The sequence below is a fragment of the Hypanus sabinus genome, chromosome 8 (assembly GCF_030144855.1).
Source record: "Hypanus sabinus isolate sHypSab1 chromosome 8, sHypSab1.hap1, whole genome shotgun sequence".
NCBI lineage: Eukaryota > Metazoa > Chordata > Chondrichthyes > Myliobatiformes > Dasyatidae > Hypanus > Hypanus sabinus.
In genome coordinates this window covers 55,892,288-55,910,765 of record NC_082713.1, presented here as the reverse complement: position 1 = coordinate 55,910,765, position 18,478 = coordinate 55,892,288, and the positions used below count along the sequence as shown (strand labels likewise).

The 18,478-nt window shown below is 44.5% G+C and overlaps 1 protein-coding gene across 2 annotated transcripts; it reads left to right on the top strand.

The window, feature by feature from the left end:
• The first annotated feature begins 279 nt into the window (after positions 1 to 279).
• On the top strand, positions 280 to 18,131 carry LOC132398163 (short coiled-coil protein-like). Of its 2 annotated transcripts, none has more exons than XM_059977225.1 (5): positions 280 to 541; positions 1,060 to 1,146; positions 15,307 to 15,390; positions 16,350 to 16,534; positions 17,937 to 18,131. In XM_059977225.1, the coding sequence occupies exons 1-4, from the start codon at positions 367 to 369 to the stop codon at positions 16,490 to 16,492; spliced, it is 489 nt and encodes a 162-aa protein (XP_059833208.1). In that variant the 5' UTR covers positions 280 to 366; the 3' UTR covers positions 16,493 to 16,534; positions 17,937 to 18,131. The 2 variants fall into 2 exon arrangements, with proteins under 2 accessions (XP_059833208.1, XP_059833206.1); XM_059977223.1 differs by having other exon boundaries at positions 294 to 541; positions 16,350 to 16,488.
• Positions 18,132 to 18,478: the final 347 nt, after the last annotated feature.

Genomic DNA, 18,478 nt, shown 5'->3' with positions numbered 1-18,478 from the left:
GAATCACGCAAGTAGGACGGTGAAGCCGGGTGCCACAGTGCTGTAAGGAGGCAGCGATAACGACAGTGAAAACTGCAGGGATGTAAAGGTTGTAGATTTTGACAAGGGGTACAGCAATTTTGGAAGGATGTAGCGAGTGCTCGCCTAGGAACTAATGACGGAAATAAGTCAGGGGCCCGTGACTGTTACAGGGGTGGTTGTGCGGAGTAGCTCTGGTAGCAACAGGCAATAATGACGGGAGGAGATGCAGTGCTGGAAGGGGTTAGTGATGGTGATTGCGGATGGAATATGAGTGTGAGAGAGAAACGACTGTGGCGATAAGATGATGGACTAGTGCAGAACAGAGGTTTTAAAGGTGTAAGGGTGATGCACTGTTGCAACGACGGCTATAGGGAGTGTATCAGTGATGTAAGGGGGCAGTGGTGTGGGAGAAGACGGCAGGGGCAGCCCTGGCCCCGCACTGCCTCTGCGCACTGCGGGCTGACGCATCTCCCGAGCGCACGCCGCAGCAGACAGCAGGCAGGAGCGGGTCGCCGCGAAGGTAAGCGAGCAGCTCGGCTCTGACTTCCTCGGGGGCGGGGACCAACCCGATCCGTCAGCCACAGGGCAGAACAAAAAGCAAGCCCATGCAAACGGGACAAAATATTTCGATGTAAGCGAGCATCACTCAGCGGCGTTGGAGGCATTAACCCGGGGAAGGTGAGCTTGGAAAGGGATCTGTCCCGATGATTACTCTGGGACCGATAACAAATTCCCTCGATTGGGTGGAGGCTGAGGATGTTGTGTTAACTTGCACCGTTACATTTCCCGATTTTCATGTTAACCGTGGAACTCTGCAGTTAATTCGCTCAATCGGTAACGACCTCTGCAAATTTCGGATCGATATTTGTTCATTCGTGGCTCGGGCTGAAAGGGGTAGCCAGCTGCAGTGAGCCTGGTACAAAACCTCTAGTCTTCGTGCCGTGCGCGGCCAGATGACGGCCAACACAAAAGGCAGCTTTGTATGTGACCTGCCCCTTGTACATCAATTCCTCTATTTTATTATCCCGTTTATTCCAGATTGTCGGTTCCAAGGAGTTCCTAGGCGACGTCATCGAATGAAAATTCCACAGGAGGCTGATGACAAAATGAACGCAGATACAGAAGGTAGTTGACAACGCCAGCCTTTGGCTGCTGTGGTTCTTTACGGCATTACGTCCGAATTTCCCCCAGGTTGTCTGTGAGGGGAATCGGGAACTGTCCGTACCGCAACGGAAAATTCCGGGAGAAGCGCCGGTAACATGCAAACCCTGAGTGGAAATGGATTCTTCCATCTAGGCACCCTTGTCAGAATCAGTGATGCGAAAATAACGTGTAAATTTTCAGCACTGTCCCACACACCTGTGGTATTGGGGCGGTGGGCGAGGCATTGATCTTGGTGGGTCGGCTGATAGAAGTGGTCGGGTTTGGGTAACTAGTGGTAGAAGGAGGGTTTGTTAATTGTCCCCTTCTATCTCATAAAACCAGTTCGCCAAGACTGAAGCTTTCACATATGGTTGGTGCTGGATTCCAAAAGGGGGAATTTCTAAATGCCTATGAGATGATTTTTTAGAGCAGCTCCTCATTAAACCCACTAAGGGGATCAGCTATTCTGGATTGGGTGTTGTGCAATGAACCAGAATTAATTAGAGAGCTGAAAGTAAAAGAACCCTGAGGGGCAAGCGAACATAATACAATCGAATTCACCTTGAACTTTGAGAAGGAGAAGCTAAAGTCAGATGTATCAGTATCACAGTGGAGTAAAGGGAATTACAGAGACACCAGAGAGGAACTGGCCAGAATTGATTGGTAAGGAACACTAGCAAGGATGATGGTAGAGCAGCAATGCCTGGAAGTATTGGAAGCAATTCGGAAAGCACAGGATATATACATACCAAAGAGAAAGAAGTACTCTAAAGGCAAGATGGCACAACTGTGGCTTTCAAGTCAGAGCTAACATAAAAGCCAAAGAAAGGGCAAATAATAGAGCACAAATTAGTAGAAAGTTAGAGGTTTGGAAAGCTTTTAAAAACCACCAGAGGACGACTTTACGAAGGTAAAGAAAGTAAGCTAGCTAATAATATTAAAGAGGATACCAAAAGTTCCTTCAGATATGTAAAGTGTAACAGAGAGGCAAGAGTGGATATCAGACTGCAGGAAAACAATGCTGGAGAGGTAGTAATTGGGGACCAGGAAATGGAGGAGGAACTGAATAAGTATTTTGCATGTCTTCACTGTGGAAGACATCAGCAGTATGATGGAAGTTCCAGGTGTCAGGGGTCATGAAATGTGTGAAGTTACCATTACTAGAGAGCAGGCTCTTGGGGAAACTGAGAGGTCTGAAGGTAGATAAGTCACCTGGACCAGATGGTGTACACCCCAGAGTTCTGAAAGAGGTGGCCAGTTGTCTGATCTCAGTGGTTGGGAAGATGTTGGAGTCGATTACTAAGGTGAACTCTCAGGGTACTTGGAGTCACATAGTGAAACTGGCCGTAGTCAGCATGGTTTCTTCAAGGAAAATCTTGCCTGACAAATCTGTTGAAATTCTTTGAAGAAATAACAAGCAGCATAGACAAAGGAGACTTGGTTGATGATGTGTACTTGGATTTTCAGAAGGACTTTGACAAGGTGCCACACATGAGGCTGCTTAACAAGCTATGAATCCATGGTATTAAGGACGGATTCTAGCATGGATAAAGCGGTGGCTGATTGCAGGAGGCAAGGGGTGGGAATAAAGGGAGCCTTTTCTGGTTGGCTGCTGGTGACTAGTGGTGTTCCACTGTGCGGAACTGATTCTTTTTCAGTTGTCTGTCAGTGATTCAGATGATGAAATTGATGGCTTTGTGGCCAAGTTTGCAGACAGCATGAAGATAGATGGAAGGGAAGGGAAGTAGAGAGGCCAGAGAAGGACTTGGACAGATTAGGAGAATGGGCAAAGAGGTGGCAGATGGAACCCAGTGTTAGGAAGTGTATGGTCATGCACCTTGGTAGAAGAACTAAAAGATTTGGCAATTTTCTAAATGGAGAGAAAATACAGAAATCTGAGATGCAAAGGGACTTGGGAGTCCTTGTGCAGGATTTCCTGAAGGTTAATTTGCAGGTTGAGTCTGTGGTGAGGAAGGCAAATGTAATGTTAGCATTCATTTCAAGAGGACTAGAATGTAAAAGTAAAGGTGCAATGTTGAGTCTATAAAGCCCTGGTATGCGTCACTTCGGGCATTGTGAGCAGTTTTGTGCCCCTTATCTTAGAAATGATGCACTGAGACTGGAGAGGGTTCAAAGGAGTTTCACGAAAATGATTCCAAGTTTAAATGGCTTGTCATACGAAGAGCTTTTGAAGGTTCGGAGCCTGTGTTCACTAGAATTCAGAGGAATGAGGGATGATCTAATTGAAAACTGTTGAATGGTGAAAGGCCTTGATAGAGCGGATGTGGAGAGGGTGTTCCCTCTGGTTGGAGAGTCTAAGACCAGAGGACACAGCCTCAGAACAGAGGGGTGTTCTTTAAAAATGGAGATGAGGGGGAACTGCTTTAGCCAGAGAGCAGTGTGTCTGTGGAATTTGTTGCCACAGGTAGCTATGTAGGCCAAATCTCTCTGTATGTTTAAGGCAGAGGTTGATAGGTTTTTGATTGGTCAGGGTGTGAAGGGATATGGGGAAAAGGCAGGAGGTTGGAGCTGAGAACCATGATGAAATGGCGGAGCAGGCTCAATGGACCAAACCACCTAATTCTACTCCTTTATCTTATGGTCTTAAAATCCTTGAGTTCTGTTCCATACTCCAGGCCGAATGAATATTTCAGAATTGAGTTTTTTTTCAGGCAGGGCAATTAACGTTATAGATACAGGGTAGACAAATGAAAGTTGGGTAGGCAGCAGCAGTGATTTAATTGTATGGCAGTACTGGCTCAAGGAGATGAAGGCACAACACCTGCCACTATATTAATATGAGTGACAATGAAAAGATGCTTAATGTATTTTGGTAACCTGTTTATGGAGAATCTGGTTGGAACTAACAAAATACATATGGTATGTGTAGCAGGTTGTTGAGGTAGATTGGATGAAATGTGGAATGCATTGAAATAGCAAACATGTTGGCATGAAGGGTGGGATAATAGGGTCCCATAATTGATGCAGAATGTGGTAATGTATGTAGCTTTCACAAAATGTTCAACAAATGAAATTAGGAATAGTCAGTGCTGCCAAAAACAGAATGGCCTTCAAAAGGACAGTCTGTTTGTAATGGTGGGCAAAAAACTGGCAGATACTTCATTTTAAGTATGTAATCAAAATATAAAGTAGGGATTATAAGAAAGTTAGTTGCATGTTACTGATGTTATTTGTTCAGTTTTCAGGAATTGCACATCGCAGGCATTTGTCGTCCATCCCTGACTGTCCTGAGTCAGTGGCACTGAGCCACTGTGGTGCTGCAGCCGAAGGGTCGCACACGTTGCTGTCACTGCAGGCGTTCCAGGGTTCGGGGTCAGTGGTAATGAAGGAATGGCATTACATTACAGAGTTAGGAAGGTGGGTGACTTGAGCTGAAGATGTGATATTTGGAGGGGAGCTTGCAGGAGGTGGGGATTCCCATTTGCCTGCTATGCTAGAGGTCATAGGCTAGCAAGGTGCTGCTGGGGCAGCCTAGGTAAGAGAATGGAGTGCCTTTTGTAGATGCACACAATGTGGCCACAGTCTGATTCTGATGGGGTGGACTGCTTTGGCCTGGATAGTTTTGGAGATTTCTGAGGGTGAAAAATATTGTAAATGTTATGATTAGTGGTTACATACAGCTCATAGCTGACAGAATATTCAAACAAGTACCAACTCATTAGCAGTCATAAAACATATGAATAAATTTCTGGAATACTGAAGAAAACAATTGATTAAGGGATAACAATGAGGTGAGTTTTATATTGCACATCAATTGGAACTAAAGGGGATGGAGTTAGTGATTCAGATTTATTTAACACGTGTCCATTGAAACCAACACACTCAAGGATATGTTGCAGCAGCCCACGAGTGTTGTCACACATCCCAGCACCACCGTAGCATGTCCACAATGTTCAGCAGAATGACACAAACCACAGATGCAGAGACAACAACAGAGCACAGCAACCCCCTTTTCCAGCCTTCCACCAACTTCCTCCCTCTCGTGGTTCATGGTTGCCAAATTAGTTGGAATTTTTTGAGGTTTCAACTAGTAAAGTAAGTAAGATGCATTTGGATTTTCAGAAGGCTTTCAATAAAATTATTAATTGAAGTTAGAGAACGTGGCGTTGAGAATAACGTACTGATGTAAATTGAGGGTTGGGCAGGAGCCAGGAAACTGAAAGAAGGAATGGAAGACTAATATTTGAGTAGGGAGTTCATGATTAGAGGATTACCACAGGAATCAGGTTGGTGGTTTACCTGTGAATCTAAATCAGTGATTTTGTTGAGGGGATCAAGTGTAATTGATCCAGATTCACTGTTAATTCAGAACCATGAGGTAGTGGAGCTGTGAGGGAATTGCACAGAAACTATACAGGCAGATGAAGTAAATGAGGAAGGTCAGGATGGATGAAATAAAATGATGCCCTTGCCAATGGGATACAAGCAGAAAATATGAATATCCTGTGGTTTGGTTCCTCAATGTAGGGGAGACCTCATTGTGAACACTAAACTTAGAGCTGCTTCACTTGGGAAGACTGTTAAGGTTCATGGATGGTAGGGAGGGAGGAGTTAAAGGGCAGGTAATGTGCCTCCTGTAACTCCGTGGGGAAAGTGCTGTCGGATGAGGAGCAATCAGTTGCACAGAGTCGTGAAGGGAATGATTATGTTGAAATTCTGAGGGGGCAGAGGAGGCACGTCTGGTGGTGGGATCTTGTTGGAATTGAGGAAAATTGTGCAGGATGATCTGAATGCAGAGGCTGGTGGGGGGTGGAAGGTAAGGAGCAATGGAACTCTTTCATTGATCTATCCATTATGGGTAGAGGCACAAGAAATAGATGATATGCTGTGAAGGCCTCTGTTCAACATGATCGAGGGCAAGCCTCGATGGAAGACATTTCAAAGACACCTGTGTGGCAAGTTTCATCATCAGAGCAAATATGGTGAAGGAGGAAGAACTTGGAGAATGCAATGGAGTCCTTGCAGGAGACAATAGGCATCCGTTAGTCTCGTGAGACCATGGATTTGTGCCTTGGAAGGTTTCCAGGGCGCAGGCCTGGGCAGGGTTGTATGGGAGATCGGCAGTTACCCATGCTGCAAGTCTCCCCTCTCCACACCACCGATGTTGTCCAAAGGAAGGGCATTAGGACCCATACTTGGCACCGGTGTCATTGCAGAGCGATGTGATGCCTTGCAGGAGACAAGTTAGGAGGAAAGATGATCACGTTTGATGTGGGAGACTATAGACTTATAAATGTTTGTGGCTTGTCTGTCCTTGAGAATAGAGGTAGAGGGAGAAACATCACCCTGATTCCTGTGATACTCTAGTCACAAACTCCCTACTCAAAATTGAGTCTCTCATTCCTTCTTTCTGTTTCCTGGCCCCTGCCCAACCCTCAATTCACATCAGTGCATTACTCTAACTTCAATTAATAATTTTATTGAAAGCCTTCTGAAAATCCAACTGCATCTTACCAGCTGTACTTGTTGAAACCTTGTTGAAGGTGAGATTTGGGGTGAAAATTGGAAGCAAAGGTAATGAAAATTTTGAATTCTGTCTGAGTCTAGGAAACGGCATTGTTGCTGATGTTAGTGGGGGATTGGATCCAAGTATCCCATCAAAAGTGCCTGTGCAAGTTCCATATCTGTACCTTTGACCTATGGAAATTAAGTAGAGTTGAATGAGAAGTTGTTGAACGTGAGGATGAATTCATCCAGACGAATAAGTATGTTGGTAGAGGAAAATTGTTTGGACCTCTGTTCAAAGAATAGGATGGGGTTGGGGGATTACCCCAGACCCTCCTGATATGGGCAGGAGGTAGAGAGGTATTGTACTCCAGTAATTGCATTTCTGCCAGAAGTTGGGTTCTGTCTTGCTGATGATTTGCAATGCTGCCTCATTGAGTATCTTGCTTCAAAATTACACCACTTGAATCCTAGTCCTGGTCACTTGACATAACAGGAAAAGGAATGTTTCCAATGCTAACTTCGGAGGACTCCTTATTTCTCTCCAATCAAAAAATAAGATTGTAATCTTGTCCTCTATTCTTCAATCAGCTATGTATCCAGGTCTAATATGTTTCTGTTTTATGAATGGCTGCTGTGCTGCTTTAACATAACTTTAAAAACTCCATCTATTGCATGACCACAATCAGTCATGCATGATTTGCCTCGAACAAGTCTGCATATTGATTGTCTAATGTTATTCTGCAACTGAGAACTAATTTTGTTTTAGTCACAGGTCAGAAGTAGCTCTCCAATAACTGATTTACTGGACTGCTTATTACCATTTATCCTCCTCTTTTTCTCCGGAGTACAGTACTCCAGATTTATTCTAAGTTATCCCACAAGTTATTCTAAAACCTAATCCTCCACCTTGTCTGCATGGATTATTATAGAGTACTGGTGATGCAGATGCAATATAGTCGAGCACCTCCGCTCTGTCCATCACTATAGACAGGACCTCCCGGTTGCCACCCACTTCAACTCTGCCTCTCATTCCCAACTAGATATGTTCATACATGGTCTCCTCTACTGCCACGATGAGGCCAAACTCAGGTTGGAGGAGCAACACCTCATCTACCGTCTGGGTAGCCTCCAGCCTGGTGGTATGAACGTTGAATTCTCCAATTTCTGGTAATTTCCTGCCCCTCCCCCTTCCCCTATCCCAGGTCCCTCTCTGCCTCTCTCCCCTTTCAACTTCCCGCTTCTTTATCTCTACAGTTCTTTCATGCTTATCCCCTCCCCCCTTTATCTCTCCTCTGATTGGTTTTCCACCTGGTGCCTCTAGGCCCTACCCCCTCCCCTATCTCTATTACTGGGCTTTGGCCCTCTCTTCCGCTCCCCCCCCCCCCCGCAGTCCCGATGAAGGGTCTCGGCCCAAAACATTGGCTACTCTTTTCTCACGGATGCTGCCTGGCCTGCTGAGTTCTTCCAGCATTGTGTACGTATTCTGCAATATAGTCTTCACTCCAATGAGCTTTGCATTTTATTCTTACTTTCATGTAGTTTTATATTTTTAATCATTGAGTTAAATTAACAAATCATAATGTTGATGAATATAATGATAGATTTGATTGGATTGTAGAAGCATAGACTGAGGGGATGGGGAATGCAAGACAGACATTACTAATGGAGGGTGTAATTATTATGTAGCAGATTTACATTGACATTATTGATGTCAACATGTGAATTTAAGATTTTAGAACAGCTAATGAAGCACAAAGGGATGGATTCATTACTTTGCTTGACTGGCTGATAGTTATTTGAGTTGCTGAAATTGTTAACAGCAGCTTTATACTGAAAAGGGCTTCTAATGTAAACAGACACATATATATGTCTGTAGGACTTGTACTAGACTGGATAAATCCGTAACTGAAACTTTTTCCTCTTCGTTTTGACCCTCTGTTCACACTGAAATGGCGTTTTCCTCCCCAGAAAACGGACCTTTTCTAAAACGCTCTCCGGAGCGTGTAAATCTGAAAACGCTGGCAGACTAGTGTTGTGCGTACGGGGTAACCGGAGCTTTTTAAAAACGTTGTCATGACGTGCTGGAAGAGATGGTGGTGGCAGCACGGCATTTTGTTGTTTTCTTGAACTAAGGGGAGGAAACGGAAATAGTATACCGTTTCTTCTTCACTTGTTTTCTGTAGCTGTGTCTTGCGCGTGTGCCCAGTAGGAGGAGCTTCACCCAAAATACCTGTTTTAATGTGGACAGAGGTATTTTCAGAAATGCCTGGTGTGGACGCCTATCATTTTTTCGTGACACTGGGGTTTTCAAAATTCACCAGCTCAGTGTGGATGTAGTCTTGATCTCTTGTGGAGTGAATGCTGATAAGAATAATGCACTGTGATTTCAGTGGTTTTAGCCTCATGTCTTGCTGTAGTAAGGGATGAGGTATGAATGGGAAGGTGTTATGGGAAGGGGAACTGCTGTTGGGATGAAATTAAGAACTGTTATAGAGACACTTGCAAATTGCTGTCACATGCAAATCTCCAATACTTCATCCTTCATTTGTCTAGCTTATGGGAAGAGGAAATGTTGCACTGATATTAACAAAAAGATAATTTGATGACCTACCTGTTGGAATTCTTAGAGTAATAAACAAATGAATTCCATTCATCTGCTTCAAGACTCATAAATTGATAGAAGTTGTAGTGTTCGGTAACATAAACTGATAGAAGTTGTAGTGTCTGCTAACACAAACTGATAGGAGGTGTAACGTGAAAGGAATCCTATGGATTAGAAAATGATTTTACTAATCTCAAATCAATGTTTTAGGTTCACTCATTAATTTCATTCCATAGCATCTTCCCACACATACTGTACCTTGTCCTTTACTATGAGAAGGACCAAGACACTCCTGTATAATTGCTACTTGGCAATTATATTAACTGATTATTATATTATAATTATATTAACTGATCTTGATGTGGTGGCTTCTGCACAGGGAAATCAAATGGAGATGCAATTGTTTGCTATAGAAGTCCATGCAGCTTACAAATATGACCTTCAGTGTTTGATCACTTCTTATTTTTCTTCTCTATGCCACTCCTTTTGTCCTCTTCCATGATTTTTAAAAATAAGCGTTCAGTGGAAACTCATGGAATACTGGATCATGTTTTGATTTAGACATTTAACAACGTTCTGCACAGTGTCTCAAGTTCCACTTTCCAGTCCATTTGTGGAGATGGCAGGTGTTAGCATCTTCTCTGATTGTAATCTTTTCATTTTTTTCTTGTCCAACCATTATCCCGTTTTATCTTGCACCTCATTACTTTTTGTTGTTTAGCATATTTTCCTTTCCACCCCATTGCGGATTTCATTTCTTTGTTCTTTTCTCTCCACCTCTTTCCACCACCCACCTGCCCCAATTTCCTTGCTTCTGTACTTACGACTTATCAGATTTTGAACCAATGCTATTTCTGAGGAATCTTCATTGAAATGAAGAGCTAACTATGTTCTGTCCCAGCACAAGTCCTGGACTGTTGAATGTTTTGGATACTTACTCTTATTATATCCTGTAGAAAATCGGTACAATATTTACGGCAAGATTGCTGAAGGTCTATTACATTTCCAAATTGTGTTGCATCAATAACTTTGAAATTATCTACCTTGTATGCATAAGTTCAACTCATCTCTGGGACCATACAATAACAATACCAAACTGTAGTTCCTGTAGAACACACCTATAGATTTCCGTCCAGTCTGGGAAAAAGTTCACTAATCTCTGTTTTCTATCTATACACATTTGGGAACATTGGTAAAGAGCTGCTTCTACCATGAAGAGCATTCTAACGGGCTGCATCACTGTCTGGTATGGGGGCAGGCTGGGGGATACTGCACAGGATCATAGGAAGCTGCAAGAAGTTCTAAAATTGGTCAGCTCCATCACGGGTATTAGCCTTCGTAGTATCGGAGTCATTCTCAGGGAGTGGTGCCTCAGAAAGGCAGCATCCGTTATTAAGGACCCTCATTACCCAGGACTTACCCTCTTCTCATTGTTACTGTCAGGAAGGAGGTACAGAAGCCTGAAGGCACACACTCAGCGATTCAGGAGCAACTTTTTCCCCTCTTCCATCCAATTTCTAAATGGACATTGAACCCATGAATACGACCTCCACTTTTTTTTTTGGTTTTTGCTCTATTTTTATTTTAACTATTTTACGTATATACTTACTGCAATTTGTTTATTTTTCTATATTTATCATATATTACATTGTACTGCTGCCACTGTTAATAAATTTCATGACATATGCCAGTGATGTTAAACCTGATTCTGATTTATTCATCTAAGGCTGTTAGTGCAGTTATTTCAGTATTTATGGAGCTAGTTGTTTCTAATCCACAAGTTTGTTTCGTTAGCAAGATTCATGTAGTTATTTGCTAAAACACCTTTAGAAGGTTCATATAAACAACATAAACCCCACTTGTATTTCAACAAAGAACTCAATCAGGTTAGTCGAACACAAGTTGTCTTTCACAAAACAGTGTCTGTTTCCTGTATTATCCCTATTTTCCTAAATTGATTTTGTTTTGAATTAGTGTCTTTGAAATTCTTGCACACTGACTCTATATGATTGGGCCTCAGTTTTTTTTTCAATAGGTCAATAAGTTTCAATAGGTAGATTTAATGTCAGAGAAATGTATACACTATACACCCTGAAATTCTTTTTCTTTTGACACCATTCACATTTTCTCATGAATGGAAAGAACCCTTTTAGCCCACAGACCCCATGTTGTTTTACTATTTCTCTCGGAACAATTCCATGTTGTTACTTATTTCTCTGTAACTTGTTCTCTCACATGTCCATCACCACCACCCTGATCCTCCTACCTGTCCTTTGCCCAAACTCCCAGCTCCCCAGTGCACCAAAAATAGTCAAATAACTTACCAACCAGAAACCCTTCGGGATGTAGGGGGGAAGTGGAGCACTCTAGGGAAGCCCACGAGGTCAGACAGAGAATGTGCAGCCAGTGGAGGAGGTCCGAATCGAACACTGGTGACTGAAGCTGTGCCACAGTGCTGTTTTAAAAATACATTTAGAATTAAAGTCAACAAAGTACTCAAAACATAACAAAACATTTCATTTCAATCAATAAAATTAAGAAAATAAGGAATTGCTTTGTATTCTCACTTCTCACAATTAGTATCCCTTCCCATTCAGGCCTCTGGACAGGTGCTAGCCAATGCTGGGAATGCACCTAAGTGGTCAGGAAATAAGGAGAAGCCAGATGGGATAAATGAGATTTATCTACAAGGAGACAGCAATGGATTTGATGAGTGGAATGGTCACCCATTTGCTGTAATAACTAAGAATTACTGGTCAGCCCTGGGAATTCCTTCCATGGTATTTCCCATGGGCCAGCAAGTCTAAAAGGGATAATAACAAAAAATGCTGCACCTGCAGAAAGTGAAATGGAGCTAATGTTTCATGGTCTGTGAAAGAACTGGGTAGGAGTCAATCAAGTTGTGGATAAAGTAAAGACCTCAATGAGCTTCATTGCGAGAATGGCTAATCCTAAACAGGAACATTGGGCTGAGGATGAAAGTGCCTCGTTGCAGTTGTGATAAATTGTAGACCTGCTTTACTGCTGCAGCTTTACGTTGATGGCCTTTGATCCTGACAGATCACAGGGTGAAGAATAAGATGAGCTCCTGGGGTCTGGTGGATGAATGGGGATGGTGATGTTGGGGGCTGGTAGCTGGAGGTGATTTCAGGGACCAGAGTGGGGATTGGTGGACTGGAATAACAGAGCAGGGGAAGAACTGAGTGTGTCAAGCAGCATCTATGAAGGCAAAAGGTAAGTCAACGTTTTGGGTTGAGTCCTATGTCAGCATTCAGAGAGAAGAGGAAAGATCATTAGGACAGGTGCAATATGAAAGGAGTGGATAGAGGCTGATAGGTGATAGGTAGATCCATATAGTGAGAGGTTGATGGAATCGGGTGGGGTGGGATGGAGGCTTGTAGATGATAGGTGGAATATAATGAGGAGGGAATGATGGATCGATGGAACCAGGTGAGATGACAGGGCTAAAGGTACCTCAAGCTGGAAAATTCAAAGTTCATTTTACTGGGTTGTAAACAACCTGAGTGGAGCATGAGATGTTATTCTCCCAGTTTGCATTTAGTCGTCTGTAACGATGGAGGAAGCTGAGGACAGACATGTCTATTTGGGAGTGGAAGGAGGGTTGAAATGAAATGCAACTGGAAGTGAAAGACGGCTCTTTCAGACAGAGCACAGGTGCTCCACAATTCAGTTACCTAGTCTATGCTTGGTTTCACTGATGTAAAGGAAGCCACATCATGAGCATTGAACGCAGTGGCCCAGGTTGAGAGAGGCGCAGGTGAACTTCTGCACCTGGGAGTGAAGGGGTGGGTGTGACATCGCCTTCAGTTACAGAAGAACATGCAGGGGATGGGGAAGGATGAGTAGACTCTATGAGGGAGTTCCCAAAAGTAGATTGGGAGTGAGGTGTGGGGGCCACCCTTGGGAGCAGTTGGGACTGAAGTGTGTGTGGGGGGCCCTTGGGAGCAGTTGGGACTGAGGTGTGTGTGGGGGGCCCCTTGGGAGCAGTTGGGACTGAGGTGTGTGTGGGGGCCGTTGGGAGCAGTTGGGACTGAGGTGTGTGTGGGGGGCCCCTTGGGAGCAGTTGGGACTGAGGTGTGTGTGGGGGCCGTTGGGAGCAGTTGGGACTGAGGTGTGTGTGGGGGGCCTCTTGGGAGCAGTTGGGACTGAGGAGTGTGGGGGCCACCCTTGGGAGCAGTTGGGACTGAGGTGTGTGTGGGGGGCCTCTTGGGAGCAGCTGGGACTGAGGTGTGTGGGGGCCACCCTTGGGAGCTGTTGGGACTGAGGTGTGTGTGGGGGGCCCTTGGGAGCAGTTGGGACTGAGGTGTGTGTGGGGGGCCCTTGGGAGCAGTTGGGACTGAGGTGTGTGTGGGGGGCCCTTGGGAGCAGTTGGGACTGAGGTGTGTGTGGGGGGCCCCTTGGGAGCAGTTAGGACTGAGGTGTGTGGGGGCCACCCTTGGGAGCAGTTGGGACTGAGGTGTGTGTGGGGGGGCCTCTTGGGAGCAGTTGGGACTGAGGTGTATGTGGGGGGCCTCTTGGGAACAGTTGGGACTGAGGTGTGTGGGGGCCACCCTTGGGAGCAGTTGGGACTGAGGTGTGTGGGGGCCACCCTTGGGAGCTGTTGGGACTGAGGTGTGTGTGGGGGGCCCTTGGGAGCAGTTGGGACTGAGGTGTGTGGGGAGCCCCTTGGGAGCAGTTAGGACTGAGGTGTGTGGGGGCCACCCTTGGGAGCAGTTGGGACTGAGGTGTGTGTGGGGGGGGCCTCGGGAGCAGTTGGGACTGAGGTGTATGTGGGGGGCCTCTTGGGAACAGTTGGGACTGAGATGTGTGGGGGCCACCCTTGGGAGCAGTTGGGACTGAGGTGTGTGGGGGCCACCCTTGGGAGCTGTTGGGACTGAGGTGTGTGTGGGGGGCCCTTGGGAGCAGTTGGGACTGAGGTGTGTGTGGGGGCCACCCTTGGGAGCAGTTGGGACTGAGGTGTGTGGGGGCCACCCTTGGGAGCAGTTGGGACTGAGGTGTGTGTGGGGGGGCCTCTTGGGAGCAGTTGGGACTGAGGTGTATGTGGGGGGCCTCTTGGGAACAGTTGGGACTGAGGTGTGTGGGGGCCACCCTTGGGAGCAGTTGGGACTGAGGTGTGTGGGGGCCACCCTTGGGAGCTGTTGGGACTGAGGTGTGTGTGGGGGGCCACCCTTGGGAGCAGTTGGGACTGAGGTGTGTGGGGGGCCCCTTGGGAGCAGTTAGGACTGAGGTGTGTGGGGGCCACCCTTGGGAGCAGTTGGGACTGAGGTGTGTGTGGGGGGGCCTCTTGGGAGCAGTTGGGACTGAGGTGTATGTGGGGGGCCTCTTGGGAACAGTTGGGACTGAGGTGTGTGGGGGCCACCCTTGGGAGCTGTTGGGACTGAGGTGTGTGTGGGGGGCCCTTGGGAGCAGTTGGGACTGAGGTGTGGGGGGCCTCTTGGGAACAGTTGGGACTGAGGTGTGTGGGTGGCCCCTTGGGACTGAGGTGAGGGGGGCCCTTGGGAGCAGTTGGGACTGAGGTGTGTGGGGGCCACCCTTGGGAGCTGTTGGGACTGAGGTGTGTGGGGGGCCCTTGGGAGCAGTGGTTTGCATTGCATTGGAATCTGAGGAGTGTTGGGTGTCGAGGTATTTGGGATCTTGCTTTGGGGAATCCTAAATGTCTAGTTAAATTTCCTGGGAGTTGCAAAATATCCTGAAAATATTTATTAATATACATTACTCCACAGAGAGCACACCCAGTCAGTTTCTTAGAGCATTATCTTTAGAAAGCAGATTGAGTTGGCATTTTTGGCTGAAAATTTAAAGCATGCCTTAGAACTCTAGTCTTCTACCAATGGAGCAGCAGATTTTACTGTAGCATGTCTTTTGGCAAAGCAGAAATTCTGGGGGTTCAGCTCAAATGTTATATGTGCATATTAATGTAGTTTTAATTCATGAAGTGCTGAGAGCATTGGAGAGAGAGAAGGCTTCTCTGCGTTGAGGCTTGCCACTTGCACTGTTTCAAGCCATCTGTTTCAAACTGTTACCTGGTTTCTTATTTTCTGTCGCTGTAGGAACAGATTTTGAAAATCAAGAGGAGCTGGAGGAGAAGACAAGACTAATAAATCAGGTTTTGGAGTTGCAGCACACACTCGAAGGTGATTACTCGTTGCCGCCTCAGATCAGTTTTTATCCCCCCTGCTCCGATGCTCTCTCATTTGCTCATTGTTTCTCTACGACGGCTCTGAATGAGAAAGTTATCATCTTTCTCCCTCTCTGCACGTTGGTGTTTTTACCTCTGCTAACAATCATGTCTTTCCTTCTGCATTGAATATTTTTCTCTTTCTTTCAGTGTTGGCTTAATTTTGGTTTCCTTACTGATTGATAAATCACTGCAGTTTTCTCTGTCTTTGCCTTTGTGTGCTACAGTAGCCTCGTAAGTTGGTACTTTTTCACAGACCTTTCTGTGTTGGCTCTTCTGTGCAGATTTGTCTTTCTCCTTTCCTTCTATTTATCTTGCTTTCTCCATTTCTCTTCATTTTCTTTCTTTAGCTTTCTCGTGCTTTTTCTACCTCTTTCTCTTTTTGTGGCTCATCTCTACACACTCCCTCTCTCTGCAATGACTTCCTCTCTCAGTCTTTCTGGCTCTCCTCACTGTATGCCTGTATTATTTTCCAGTCTCTTCCAAGCACTCCACCATCTTACCCACATCTGTCACCCTCTAACTCTCAAATAACAAAAATCCTGGAATTGTTAGCAAGTCACGTAACATATTTGGAAGGAACAACAGCTGACGTTCTACATCCTAGATCCTTTGTCAGAAGCTCTGTTCTGATTAAAGGTCTCAGAGCTGAGATGTTAATTTTCTCACTTTCCTCAGATGCCTGCTGAGCGTTCTCATCATTTTCTACTTTTATTAAAGATTTCCAGAATCTGCAGTTTAAAAAAAAATTCATTTCCAATTCTGTCTATCCTCTACATTGTTTTTCACTCTCCCATTCAGAAAAAAAAAGTATGTTTTCTAACTTTGCTGTAATTTGTACTTCACAGTAATTAATTTGTACTTCACAGTAATTTGTCACCCTGCTGTATCCTGACCATTACATCTGGTTTACAGATCTGTCTGCCAGAGTCGATGCTGTTAAAGAAGAGAACCTGAAGCTCAAATCTGAGAACCAGGTGCTTGGTCAGTACATTGAAAACCTCATGTCAGCCTCCAGCGTCTTTCAAACCACAGAGTCGAAGAACAAGAGAAAGTAAGGAGCTCATTCCACTGATACCATCAGCTTTATATCTCGACAGGTGTAGTGGGTTAATCTGCATGTCATGTCCATCTGTCTGAAATCTCACTTTGACCTTTTCACCTTAAGATCTAGCTAATGAAATATTTTCAGGTCCCTGATCCTGTTTGCATTTTGAGATTTGGTTGATGGGATATGATTCAATTGCTTCTAATTTATGCAATGATTTACAAAACACTTCCAAAGTTAGCAAACAGGAGACAAATCTGTTGGTCTCTAAAGGCCACAACTTCTTTAATGTATTCCATGTTGGAAATTCTTTCTTAAATGTAGCAAATGAAAGCACAAGAAAAAAACTACACAGTTAACAAAAAGCCTCAGTTGAGACTGCACTAGTCAATGGTCATGGCCTAGTACGTACCGGACCTGGGGAGGAAAAGAGGAGGATAGTAGTTTACTCAAGGGAAATTAGGAAAAAAGTGAGCAGGCCACAGTCTGAAATGAGCAACCTCCCTGCCCTTGAGCTGCTGCGGCTAATGTTCCCTCAGCCACAATCTGGTCTGTGTTTTGAGCGTTTAAAAAAAAATTGACGTATCAAAATTAGAGGCAAGATTAAAAAATGTAGGTCATGAAGGAAAGTCTATGATTAGTGCATGAGAAAAGCTCTGAGTTGTATACGATATGCAACATTAATTAAGAAACAACAGGTACTCTGAAAATGTAATACCCTATTGTAGACATCTTATCTGGTCAATGCCAGTAGCTGTTAGGTAGATACCTGAACGGGCTTGGAAGAGGTGGGTATTGGGCTATTAGGGGATCAGAGGCAGCTTGGGGGTGGGGGAAGTGGACTTTATGGTTTTCATCATGTGCATGTGAGAGACAGATGATTAAGAGCTCGGGTCATTGCAGAGTCAGGAGATCAGAGTGTCATCAGGTCACAGGAAGATCAGGTGAGGGCTTTGTAACACTGAAGTCAAATGATTAGGGGCCATGGCCATCAGCGCCTCAAGCAATTTGCTTTCTGCAGCAAGCACCATTCCACAGGCTGGTGACATCTCCTGGTAATGGAGAATGTAGATACCTCATGTCAAAACACGATCCAGTTCCCGAGTGAGAAAGAAATAATGATAAACAGCATCAGTTCCTTGAACTCTTCAGGAAAGTGGATTCCCCAACTGAGAGGGCAGACAAGAGATTTCTACCTGCATCACTCAGTGATGGAGCAGGTATCTACCATCTGAGCACCATTTCCTGGCTGGCCAACTCTTCTATTCACCATCCCCAGCAGCATATGCTATCCAGTGCAGTCTCGTTTCTATCTAAATGTTCTACTGACTTGGTTACTGTATCTGCATTCAAAAGGTGAAAGGGTTAAATAGTCAGATTATTTAAATAATTCAGTTAATTTGCCATAAGTAACAAATTAATTTCAATAAAAATGTCCTTTTTTTATTTTCCAGACCAACCAAAAGCTCCAAGAAGACAGACAAATAATAGTAACATTAACTATGCTAAAGGGGATTGAGAGTTGAGACTGTCCAATGTTAGACTGTAACCCTGTTAGAACCAGTAGCTTATTGTCTCGAGTCAGCTTGGGTACCTTTTGTATTTAGTCTATTTAATTATGAAATAATAAACCCAAATGCTCATATTGATATGTGTGCCTCTCCTTTCGCACATAGGATTCTGTTTGCATCATGATTTTGTGAACTGCTCTAACTTTATCCAGTTAATACTTTACAGCCAGACTATAGGCCAATATATTGGTTGCGAAGGATGGAGAAAAATCACAGATGCTACACTGAGCCTTTTATTTCTAAACCTTTAATTGCCATCAATTTGCTTTGTTTCTTCAATCTCAAAATTTCCAGCATACAAACATAAATAACAGATCTTTATAACTCTGTTTGAATGATAAAGATCTTTGGCCTATCTAAACACAGTCACATAGAATGAGTCAATATTTCTACTATCCATTCTTTCATTATTTATTTATTGTTTG

Bases quoted from the DNA above. Each gene is read 5' to 3' on its own strand.
- LOC132398163 (XM_059977223.1), top strand. From the start codon at position 367: ATGCACTGTTGCAACGACGGCTATAGGGAGTGTATCAGTGATGTAAGG. The intron at 15,391-16,349 runs GTGATTACTCGT...TCTGGTTTACAG, and splicing joins GTTGCAGCACACACTCGAAG to ATCTGTCTGCCAGAGTCGAT. The intron at 16,489-17,936 runs GTAAGGAGCTCA...TTTATTTTCCAG, and splicing joins GAGTCGAAGAACAAGAGAAA to ACCAACCAAAAGCTCCAAGA.